Source organism: Amblyomma maculatum, chromosome 1, assembly GCF_055883805.1.
Source record: "Amblyomma maculatum isolate TAMU_Amacu chromosome 1, ASM5588380v1, whole genome shotgun sequence".
In the NCBI taxonomy this organism is placed as follows: Eukaryota; Metazoa; Arthropoda; class Arachnida; order Ixodida; family Ixodidae; genus Amblyomma; species Amblyomma maculatum.
In genome coordinates, this window is record NC_139344.1 from 164768425 (window position 1) to 164781445 (window position 13021).

General features: G+C 45.7%; 1 protein-coding gene across 1 annotated transcript in view; it reads left to right on the forward strand.

Moving 5' to 3' along the window:
• Window positions 1-8119: 8119 nt before the first annotated feature.
• LOC146204800 (nose resistant to fluoxetine protein 6-like) overlaps window positions 8120-13021 on the forward strand; it is a 54733-nt gene continuing 49831 nt past the window's right edge. Inside the window, exon 1 of the mRNA XM_084605199.1 lies at window positions 8120-8372. Coding sequence (XP_084461325.1) covers window positions 8120-8372 — 253 coding nt within the window. The remainder of the gene's footprint in view (window positions 8373-13021) is intronic.

Sequence of the window (13021 nt, forward strand, 5' to 3'; positions counted from 1 at the left end):
GGCTGGTGTGCATCGAGTTCAACACTACAGCCATTGGTGAAATATATTGAAGGGCAAACAACGCAAAAGACAAACACAGGAGCAGAAGAACCACAGGACAAGCGCTGTCCTGTGGTTCGTGTGTTCCTGTGTTTGTCTTTTGCGCTGTTTGCCCTTTAAAAAGCGCATTGAGTGACTCGTAGAAACGCTCTAGTCCCTGTCCTTGCGATGGGTATCCAATTGAAGTCTATACCTTTGGCATCGGGCACTTTTAAGTTGAAGACAACCCAGAGGGCTATGGAACGAAAAATGGTAGGGGTAACATTAAAAGATGGAAAGCGTGCAGAGTGGGTCAGAGAAATAACTCAAGTTACTGACATTCTAGTGGAAATCAAGAAGAAGAAATGGGCGTTGGCTGGACATGCAGTGCCAAGAGAGGATAACCGATGGTCGCTTAGGGTAACAAACTGGATTCCAAGGGAAGGAAAGCATAGCCGGGGGCGGCAGTAAGTTAGGTGGCCAGATGAGGTTAAGGAGTTCGCAGGGGTTAAGTGGATGCAGCTAGCACAGAACCAGGTTAATTGGAGAAATATGGGAGAGGCCTTCGCCCTGCAATGGGTATATTCAAGTTGATTATATATATATATATATATATATATATATATATATATATATATATATATATATATATATATATATATATATATATATATATATGTATATGTATATATATATTTGTTAAACGCGGCCATTAGCCATGGGAATGAATAGCATGTCTTCAAGGTTAAATTGACTGTCATCGTGTAAAGTTAATGCTGGCGTTTAAGCGAAATACGAATGAATATGCAAACAAGCAAACTACTTTCTTCCCAAAGTTATTATCGAATTTAAAGAATGCCGACATAGAACATAAATAAGTTAAAACATGTACACCAACAAGAGTGGTTGGTAAATAACCAGACTGCGTAGGAATATCGGCGTTGGAAGTAAGCTGCATACCGCTGGCGACGTGAATCACGCACGACTGAAGGACGCTCCTTATAAATGTGGACGGCGGCAGACAACGTGCCGCACGCAGTCAGGGCATGTTCTCCCGCCCTCCGCACTTCGTGTCGGAGCCTAGTCCATATAATTAATTCCCCTCAAGGCGCCTTTGTTCACGTGAGTACTCGTGCGTCTCTACCTTGTAATCATTCCTCATTATTTTTATACTTCGCAACGAGTTACGCTTCTTGGTGGAATTGACCCGTCCGTACGTCCCTTCCATTAAACTCTCCTTTTTACCTGTGTCATTTTTCCTCACATTTCCATCGCCTTCAGGGCGAGCAGCAGCGCCTTGTTCAACGGACACGCAGAAGGCATTGACTCTTCAAACGCTAGCCGTGAATTAGAAGCTCACATACCGCTGCCCGAAACCTTGCCCCAAAAAGAAGGCGCCGGTTGGGCGGGCACCCAGTGGAGCTTTCTTATACTTTTCACATGACTGCAATACAGGTCAAGGACGTAGAGTACACGTCAGCTATTACAAAGGTCAAGTAATGAAGTGTCTAGCCGTTTTAAAAACTTTCACCCTCTCAAAGCGAGCCGCGCAGGCCTGGCATGCAACATGGAGCACGGGCATGGTGCGCTTGGTAACTGATATCTAAGAGGCTCAGGAAAATGACATTGATCCAAATACATTCCAATTAAGAATAGGAAAAAGGAGCCATCCTTAAGGATAATTTTGTGAAACTTCTGCATAATCGAAAGAAGCAGAATGAGCTAAACGATACTTCATAATTTTGCGGGTTCATCTGCAAGAGAACTGCAGTGAATCGCTACCGATTTTCATGGCGAATTTGCGGTCCTTCCGCAGTGACGGTGTGACTGAATTGTTCAAACGGCAGAGAATTAAATCTTTCCATTGGCTTCAACCTTTTAGGCGCCATTTCGGAAATATATCTCCATATAGATGTGTGATGAACATTTGTAGACCACAGCAATATGAGCACGTAAGCAATGTTTTGGCCGATTTTTTTGGAGCAAGTCGGACAAACTGCACATACCACCTAAATGATCGAGGTTCAGTTAGGACACCGGTTAGTTGGACGTTCTGTTTTATTCCACGTGCGGTAATGAGCTTCGGAACTGCGCTAAATACTTCGACCTGCAGGCGGTCGCGGTCACGTACCAGGCATATATAATCAGTGTACCAAACAGTCTACTGCGGAGCGAAGTACGTGACAGCTTGCTGATAAAGACCACTCACTTGTACGTGCACTCCCGGATGAGGTTTGATGCGCCACCAATGTTGCACGAATGCCTATAATTGACGCCATCGTTTTCCGCAAACTGCGCGCCAGAGATCCCTTCTTTCTTTCCCTTTCCAAACCCCTCATCCCCAGTGCAGAATCACCAACCGTAACACCTTTCTGGTTAAGCTCCCTGCATCCCCCTCCCCCCTTTCTCTCTCTCTTGGAAGAGAGGAAAAGCAAATGAGAATGACATCCTTAGAAAGACTGAGTTCCGTACATTCAAGCCTACCCAACCTCTCCCCATGCGCTGAATATTACACCACTGCCTCCCTCCAATCTATTTTTCTCGCATTCGATTCATCGCGGGACTCCTGTAAACTAGTGACCGGCTAAAAGAACTTTCAGTGAGGCGTATAAAATACTAGGAAGGCTTTGCTGGCCTCCTAGATCAGACTCTCCTCACACGCAGCTGAACCCTGAGGAACCTAGATCCATCTTTCGGAATCCTCTCTTTTACGAGCCAAACCTGAATGCTGGTTCCCCGTTGCCTGTGTTTCGCTAAGCCTGGTATATTCCGCCAAACTTCTTAAACTTCTTGATTTGAAGTAATATTCTCACAAGCTTCCTGCGAGGCATTGATTGCGTCTCGGATAAACAGCGAGCCAAAATCGAGCGGCCGCGCATTGGCGTCACCAAGGGCCATGAGAGTATGGTAATACGATCGCTCAAGACAGGGAGAGAGCGAAGAGCTAAACAAGGGGGCATGGAGCGTAACGTGTGCACGAGACAAATCGCAGAAAAGAGGTAATTTTTTCAAGAAAACTGTTCAGCGCGTTGTGAACGTCGAGTTCTCATGCGTGAGTAATGGAAAAGCCACCGGCGAGCTTCCTCCTTCTTTCTTTTTCATCCTTTTTAAAAGCACGCCAGAAGATGGGTCGTCAACTCCAGCGTCAAAACAAAAGATCCCGCGCGCAACTGTTCGCTGGCTTTAAGCGCGGCGCCAATGGGTCCCCCCATTCGTCAGCGCAGCGCCGAGCGGGAACAACTTTACTCCCTCTATTAGGCGAGTATAATCGGCCTTCCTGATCTTAACGTCCTTGTCAAGTCCCACTGAATGTCATTATCCTTGGAGTCGGGTAGCGCGTGGCTAAGCTCCGAAATAATGGGGGCAATTATTTAAAAAGAATCCGTCCCCTCTTTTTTTTTTTGTACTTTCCTTTCCACAAAGCCCACTGAGAAACAATGACCGAGTCGCTTAAACGTGCGTATTGCGTACTGCGCGAAGAACAACACTACGCAGGCTCTAAAAACGAACGCCGAGCGTTAGTTTTGTCAAAGGAGACTAGGAAAAACATGTGTCAGCACGCAGTGGGAAAATAAGAGTGGCCTCACGTCCGCATTATTTACGCTCGTCGCTGTCGCCGCTCAGGCTATTCTCCTTCAAGAGAAGCGGCTCAGCTCTCTCAGTCAGACGCGGTTGCGAGCCCGATGGAGGCATCTCCGCCCGCATTACGTTGATCGCAGTGAGCCAAGAATACGAAGAGGAAAAAAAAAAAAAAGGGGGAGGGGGGGGAGCTAAAAGGCAGTGAAGTGATTGTAATAACAGCGTTATAAATTTCCTCCCCCTCCTCTACATAAAGAAAAGAAAAAAGAATATTTTACGTTTCCTCAGTGCACGCTCGAAGGAAACTACGCTCAAATTATGTGATGAAATAGACACAGCATTTCTGCAGCCCAGACAGCCCATCACCAGTAACTTACAACTTCTCACTTCGAACAAAACCCATGTTGTACTCCCGAAAAAAAAAAAAAAAAAAAAAAAAAGACAACGTAGGCGCACAACGACATTTTAATCATTACCACCAAGGCAGCTCTTCTCTTTTAATCAAACAATAAGCAATCAATAGTTTTCTTTTTTATGGCTATGGTGGATGCGGGATAATGCTTTCTACCAATGGCTCCTAAAGAGGGCAACCGCGAAAGGCGGAATAAAGCCACTGTACATTTATTCTCCTCCTCTTCGCCTTGTTAACTTTTTTTTTTTAATATTGTTCTACGTGACGTCTTGGAGCCCTAAAGTGTTGCTCGCAAACAATTTAAAGCAAATTCTCGAGGAAGGTATAGTTTCGCCGATACTCGGGCTACGTACTTCTCCTGTTCGACCTTCTTATTACTACTGCCTTAATGAAAAATTTGTAACTACCGGGCGTTGGAGACATCTGGGTGAAAATACCCTAAAAGCCTCTTTTGACAGTTGAGGATTCAATGGAAACCCGTCCGGCAAGGGAAATTCAGCATATTGACGAAAACAGCACTCGCCGAAGTCACAGACGAAAAAGAAAACGAAAAAGAAAACATAAACACATTGACGTTTCGGCACCGCTACGGGTGCCTTGTTCACAATGGAAATGAAACGAGACGGGCCGTTGGTTATGAAGTTAAAAGTGTTGCGTACAAAGTGCATGTACATGCCTCTTTAATGTTTGAAAAAAAAAAAAAAAAGAGAACAAGAGAAATAAAAGCTGCTAACGTGATGAGGAAGCCGGCTCACATGTAAGACGTGAAATCTAAAAAATAAAAAGACGCTTTGTACCGACCTAAGCACGGCATTCCACTGCATCCAAACGAGCACGGCAGCCCGAAGAAAACAATGTGTGAGAAACTGCATAATGCGGACCGCAGTCAACGAAGTCATATCCCTATAAACGCGAACAATAACAACAAGAAAACAATTGCGCCTTAATCTCTTACATGTGACTTCGTTGACAGTGTGCCACTTAAGGCAGGATAAGTAATTCTGTTCCAGTAAAACCAGCTTTTGGGCGAGTTGGTAGCTTACATTCGACATAGCCGCAGCGAAAAAAAACACAATCACAGAAGGAAGACACGTACACAAGGACAACGCTGCCTCACAACTGGTTTATTTCCGAGAAGAACGCGAAAAATATTGCTTAGTACGCGCATGCGCGCAACAGGTATAACGAGAGAGATAGATAGAGATAGAGATAGATAGAGAAAAAAAAATATATATATATATAAAAATAAAAAAACAAAAAAACACATGTGCCAATGCCAATGCAGCGTTGGTCCTTGTGTACGTGTCTTCCTTCTGTGATTGTGTTTTTTTTCGCTGCGGCTATGTCGAAAGTAATTCTGTGCACGCCCTGTAACTGCTGAACGCGGAAGATTCGTTAAACGAAACGAAAAATGATGGAGCTAGCTAAGGAGGGTTGACCGATTACTTCGCAGCTGGCGCTAGGTGCAAAGAGTGCATGCGTTGTGCCCACGAAGCCAGGACGTTGGTTTCAAGATCACGAACGCGCGCGAGCAAAGCATGAATGAGCTGCTACAGCTGCATGCACAAATTATCGACAGTCCGCGACGGAACCCGCTGTCAGACGGATACACATCGTAGTGGTTGACCATTCGATGCACTGTGGGACAATTTCATCTAGTTCGCGTCTTTTTTATTTTTGTCGGGAGGTTACGAGTACCGCAATCTGAAATATCTCGCAGAGATTTTTGCTTCACGCCCTTTCGTGTTTGAACTCCAATCCTTCCGTCTCACCGGGAATAAATTTATTTGCTTCGGTAATTACGTTTCCAGTGCACTGTACTGCGCGTGAACCACGTGGAAGAAGAATTGTATAAAAAAAAATAAAGCACGCGAAGGCCCTGGGCAAGAGATAAAATGCAGATTTTTCTTTTATTGTTTTTTTTTTTTTTGTTACGTCGAATTGGCGCCTCGACCACAGCCTTCAGGAAAAGTGCAGTAAATCGAGACATGCGATCCCTAGGAATCTGGATATTATATGCTCTTGCAGCAGGCCACTCATTTTCTCAGCTCACCAACCGAACACGTGATACGGTTCCCTGCGTTTCATTCTCAGAGGGGAAATACCTGCCCCGTAATAACAACAAAAAAAAAAAAAAAACCTAGCGGAGGCCGCACTTTATGCTTCCTCTTACTCCTTTGCTGCTGCTTCCATCCCGTGGGCAACAGCTTCATTTGCTCGTGGAACCAATCCTCGCGTGAAAGCGGCTTTTATTGGACTTCGGAAAAGCCGCGCGTACTTACTTTGGCCACAACCGCTGCCCGTTCGTGCCAAGTACGCCCGAGGGTTCCTCTTATTTCTGTGCTTGTCTCAGACGCGCTTTTTGAGAAGCGCGCACCCATTTTGTGGGGGGCGGATTACACTTCTCGAAACCGTTTACGCGTTCGTAACTTTCCCGGTTGTTTTCGTTGTAAGGAGGCTGGGCTTGAACGTGCGAAGACCCGTATCCAATTTGTGCGGCTCACTAAAGGGGTGCATTCTCTGAGCACAAATGAAATCAGAGAAGTGGCGTTTAAACACGGCCTTCGGTGGCCTACCTGTAGTGGGTCCTCCTTCGCCCCTTGCTGTTTCCTCCTCTCTCTTTCTCCCCTTGCCTTCGTCTGGCCTCGCACTGTGGGCTAGCAAAAGTAAGGAGGAAGAAAGAGGTCCAGTGGCAAGAACAAACGGTGCGCTCAATGCAGTTGCGTGAGGGCTGCATTTCGATCGACGTCTTACTAAGCGCCCAACGCGGAAGGCAAGGGAACCGGAGAGGGTAGGCCTTGTGACCGCGACGCTGTCCTTTACACGGCTTGAACAGAGGAGGCATGCTCGCTGGGCTCGTTCGGAGCGGACGTACGCTCGTTTTCGTGAAGCCCGTTGTAAACGGTGCCGCAGTTGAGACGGTAGCACATTACCGGCGTGCCCCAATACAGCGCATCATGGGGCTTTTAGCTTAGAATATGCAGTAATGGCGTTAGTTGCCTGTACATTGGTCAGGTCAAGAAAACACGTTCAAATACTCAAAAGCGGGAATTTCGAAGAGTGGCTGCGAGTGGCGTTCTACCGTTTATCAGATAACAACAACACAAGCGTTAAGGCATTTTCAACTCGAGCCAGATTTTTAAAGAAGTTTGTGTACACTTTTCTACGTAACTCGACACAAAGCATATATGTCGCCTTCTCGTCCCCATAACGCTACTGTCTCTGCTCAAAATGACGCTTCCGAGTAGGTGAGCAGCGTTTCATTTGATGGCAAAAAGAAAAGAAACGAGCAACTTCTGCCAGCTCAGCAGTGGCAGAATTATGTAAGGTGCTGGAATTGTATAAACGCTCCGGCTCGTACCAGCATTGCAGTCATTGCGCTGGGCAGCATCGGATGTTGACGCAAGTAACACCACTCGCGACAGGAAATGGCAGGCCTTGAAGCCTTCCTATGCTTTCCGTGCTATTTTATATTTTGTCTCGATGAGTATTATTCGGGGAGCGTGAGGGCTACAAAGCGTGAAAAACAATTGCAATAAGTGAACGAAATCACGAGCATTTCCCGAAGGCATTCTAATTTTGACTCGGAGTTAAAAGACTACAATTATTTTGTCTTGACAATGCTGTAGGTTGCACGTTTCAACGCAGGGAAGTACTCTTTAAAACACTTTTCCGCACCGTCAATTCCTTCGAGGTGAAAGGAGCCCGACTTCCGCTCCGAGTAGCGGACACTGCTCAGCGTGCGAGATGCTCGGAATAAACCCTCTCGACAGACAGACGCTATAAGACAGACTCTCCGCTATTCGTGAGGCCGACGACTAAAGCCAATTAAGACGAGGGTGCACGCGCGTGAAAGTGGACACTTTGGAAAGGGAGGGTACACGGGAGCGCGTTACTTATCCGCTCCCTGACACCGGCGTAAAGGCCGAAAGTCATGCGCATATCGCGGTAATCCGCACGTGTTTGCGCGCCGACGCGCGCCACTGGTACATCAGTTCGTGAGAGACGGCGTTGCTTGATAGTCGACGACAGCCTAGCTCATAGCTGCTACTAGTACACTTTCTATTTTTCTCACAGACGTGCAGGCTTTGCTCGCCTGAAGGATAAAACATGTCTACGTTAACAAAAAGGAGCATTTTGGCCGCGATTATTTGTACAGCTCTGGTGCTAGGAACCGCCGGTGAAGAAAGTGCTACGAGGAGCTACGAGGCTGACATCCGAGAAATCGCTCAAGTTGTGATCAGGAAGTTTTTTCCCATCGTCTCGGAGCTGGTGACAAGCCCCGAGCTCTCTGTGGACTGTTCTGCGAGCCTCCTCAAGACGTTCTCGGCACTCCGGCAGCACAAAGCATGGGCGTACAGAAGTGAGTGAAGTCGACTTTCGGATGGCATCCAATCACAATTAACCGAAGGCTCGAGCGCAGAGGTTCCCAGCCAGCCACATTTGGTTGTGGCCTTCTCGTAAAAGTTGTATCCCTGAACTTAAGTATGCATAGGCTTTAGCTTTCCTTTTTATGAAACGTGCAGGCTAACCTTTGTAAGCGTCTTGTTGAAGTGCTCATATACGAAGCGAAAATGCAGAGCGCTTGTAGGAGTGAGAACGGGCGACAAGAGATGCCCTTTCTCGCTCCACGCGTCGCCCTCCTTCGCTTTGGTTCGATATAACCTGTCAATTATGGATGTGCCCGTTCGAAGCGACTTTTTGTGTCCAAGTGACCTCATGGTGTTCGCTAATTTATATTTGTCAGTCTGCGTTATCCTAGCCGCTCGCTGAAGCGCCGGCTATGCTTGTGGCCAGTTTATGCTAGCTAATGCCGAACGTTGACGGAACAGTACGTGCATGACTCTGTGCGCTAGCACGTATGGCAGAGTTCAACGTTCCGATGCCACACCTGGCCTGAAGGACGTCATGGTAGGGGACTCCAGGTGAATTCTGCCAACGTGAGATTCTTACGCGTTTCCTGATATCGCATAGCACATAATTTTTTTATTTTTTTTTATTTTTTTTGCCACTCTGGAAATGTGGCCACCACGGCCAGGATTCCGTCCCGCGTCCTTGAGATCGGAAGCAGGGCGTCAAAGACACTCGCCAGCCACGGCAGGTTTTTGCACGTACAGCCTTTGTCAAATGTGTAGAGCCCGGGGGTCTACTTCTGAGCCGTGTAGCACAGCTGATTTAGCATTAGTGGAGATCCTTCCCAAAGGAGAGGGTAGGGCAAAAAATCTTCTTACTCTCAAGAGATTTGGAACATTGTAAATACTTTACAAGCCGCACAAAGTGGCTCAGAAGCAGACCCCCTGGGCTCTACACTTTTGACAAAGACTGTACGTACATATTTGAGTCCAACAGGTGACCAAGGCTCAGAAGAAATCTCGCAATTTCTCGCAATTGCACACGGGAGGCCGCAAAAGGGAATACGTAACGGTTGTAGACATTGAATGTTCAACACTGCTATCTGGAGGTATAGGCACTATAGGGCCGTCGGGAGCTTTACACATTCGAACCCTGCCTTACCCTGTCCGTAAAAAGACCGAATAGGCTAATTTTGCAGGTGTGAGTGCGTCGAAAAAATCAGTGAGAACTATATGGGTTGAATGTAGCCCAGTTTATCGCGCATGACGAGTTGTGAAAAGAGCGTATGGTCGGACTTAGCTGCCACGTAACCTTCAAGGTCAATACATTCGCAAGTACAGCCGTGCGCGGACAGTCCAGATGAATGGGCATAGGTTGTGAAATATCTTGAACGTGGTTTTGCTCCTATATAACTCAAACTGCAAAAATAAGAAAGAAGACCCAGTACTCAAATGCCAATCACGGTGGAATATTTTTTTAGTTCTCACTCCCTGAGCAGAGAGCTGACCTTTGTGCGGCCGGACAAACAACAACTCGAAGCTCAACGCCTAAAGAGAAAGAGAGAGAAACGTAAGCACGGCAAGGAAGGGCTGTTAACTAGGCGATGCCCAATAGTGTAGAGAACTAGACCCAGTAGGCTGCCCTCCATGTGCGGAGGGGTATGAAGGGAAAGAAAGGAAAGAGAGGCAACGCCATGAGTTTTCCCACTGTGATAAAGGCGCAGAGGGCGCACATTTAAAGGACTCAGGGTTGTGTTCTCAGCGCCTAGATGTGCTGTTCAGCCTTCAGGGCTGGCAGCAGACTTGCAGCAGAAGATTTCTGCGGGTGAAAAAAAAAAAAAAAAGAAAAAAAATGGAGGGGGGGGGGGGGGGGGGGAGGGTGTAGTCCACCTCAATACCGAAAGCAACAATGGGCCGAAAATTGGAGGTTACTTTTAAAGAATGCGCTGCGTGCACCGTGGTACAAGATCATATCAACGCCGAGCGGAACATTTCATGAGGCTCAATCATTTTCATCGCATTATGTCTGTGTCAATGTAGCGATGACACCTGTAGCATAACATAGGTGACTGTAGCAATTATATCTTTCTTTAGTCACTACCATTCACCCTGACGATAAATTCATCAACTGAATGGATTCTTGAATTAGCATGCAAACACTGGTGCACTGGGACTTAATTTCTGTTTCTTATCAGCTGTTCTGTACTGTCTCTATATTTCGTTCTACTGGCGACACGTTAATTTTATTTTTATTTGGTTTACAGGAAAGGAAAGGCGCAGTATTTGTCACACTTTCTTCTACGAACACCTGAACCGCGCCGTAAAGGAAGGAAGGAATGTGGGAGTGAACGTGGAAAGAGAGATATAGGAGCCGTAGTGCAGGACTTTGGAGTAATTTCGACCACCTGGGGATCTTTAGCGCGCACTGACACCGCACAGCACACGGACGCCTCTTCGATTTGCCTCCATCGAAACGCAGCGCCGGTGATCGGGTTCGAACCTGGGTACTCCGGCACAATAGGCGTGGCGGTAGCACGTTGGATGTAAGGAGTAACTAGTTGCTGCGTTCATTCACCGCGTGGTGTTTGCAAACGCCCTCATGTACGCTATATACTTGGCAAAACGTCGGGCGCTGCTGTGCTGGAAAACAATTGCCTTGATTACAAAGGCGAGAAGCAAAATCTCCACAGCTGCCGTTTGTCTGGACATAATCGCTAAGTAGACGTTATTAGTCTATTTTCAAGATATATGCATGGGGTAAATATACCTCATGCAATAGCTACAACTACATGCAGAGAAGTGGAACATGACGCTGCATGTCATTTCGCTCTTGCCTCTGAAAGATTTAGAAGTTATTCTTAGACCACGTCACTCTCGCTGCCTCCACTTTCGGCTCTAAATGGTCGGTTGCTATGCTAGCAAGCACTTCGAGCAGAGCTTACAGCACCGGATGCTCTGAAACGTAGCGCGTTCGTAAATGATTGACCCCTTGCCGTAAACGAACACAAAATCTATGTACTTTTCCTTGTTGCTCAATTCATACATGTTAAAACATGCCTTGAGATTTTAGCGCTCGTGCTTCTGCACACGCGCATTATATCTACTTCTTGCAAACTACTTAAACGTGTTATAGCTAAACATTTAAAGGACTTTCTCGAAAATAATTATGAGTTTTTCACCAGGCAACATGGTTTTCAACGTCGCTCTTCGACAGTAGCTCAACTTTTTGAAACTGTTCATACCTTCGCCGCAGCCATCAGTTAAAAAACAAAACCAGATTTTATTGCATTAAACCTACGTAAAGCATTTGGCAAAGTGTGTCATAATAAACTACTTAAAAAATATAGGCATATGACATTGATATGCCGATTATAAACTGGGTTAGCGCTTGCCTTTCCGACAGGAGACATTTAGTCGAAATAGCCGGTGAACATTCATCTCCCTCTCATGTATCATCTGGTGTTGCACAAGATTCTATTTTAGGCCCTGTACTATATATATTACATGTCAATGACATTGTTGAAGATATAGACTGTCATGTAGAAGTGCGGCTGTTTTTAGACGACTGTCTCTTGTTTTGCCACGTAAAAACTGCTGATAATCAAATGTTGATGAATCAGGGTTTGAAAAATGTCTATGGTTGGTGTGTGAAATTGGATATGCAAATTAACCCAATGAAATCTAACCATCACAATAACCAGTAAGAATCGCCCCTACTTTTTACCTATGGTATTATCAACATTCAGATTCAAAGGTGTAATAAATTAACATACTTAGGCGTCACAATTACTCAACGAAAACTTGGCTTCTCAAAACGTAAACTGAAACATTCAACACCTGATGTTAAGCTTCAAGCATTTAAAAGCTAGCTTAAATATGCAAGCATTATATGGGACCAACATTGCCAATACCAGATCAATAAACTTGAAAGGGTGAAAAATTAGCTTTAAGATTTATATTTTCCGCTTACCGCAAAACAATCAGTGGCAGCTCTATGCGTCCAAGCTCAAGTACCCGAACTATCCACGCGTAGAAAAATAGCACGCCTCAAGTTTCTTCATATGCTCCATGAAAATAAGTTTATCTTACACTTTACTTTGTATATCCGAACCTCAGGAAGATTATCTACCCGTGCTAACCACTCATTCGCCATTATGCCGTACACACCTTGACCTGCTTAAGTATTCGTTCCCTCCAAAAACCATTGCTGAATTTAATAGTCTGAATCTGCATTACCATCTTAGCTTAGGCTTTCGAGAAAAAACTAGAATTGTGTTCATTGTAGTAATGCGCCTGCCTTTCTTCTGTATTTTGTTTTTCGTTTCCCACCCTATAAACAGCCCATAAATAGTTACAGTATTGTAAATAAAACGCACAACTGAGATAGTACACTGAAGTAATGAGAACCTCATTCGAGTGGATTAGTCGTGTTTTTTTAATGTTCGTACCGTTGCGAGGCTCTACCCAATGCACAAAATGATTAGCCCATGTCACAGCGAAAGCTACAAATTGGGTCATATTACTTAGGGGAAGAAAACACCTTTTCTCCTACAATGGACGGCGGAGTAAAAACGGAAAAGAAAGAACTCAAGCTCCAATTCGCGATGCTGGAGCCGGAATCCCGGCTCTTGCGATATAACGGAAAATAAACTTGGCACTA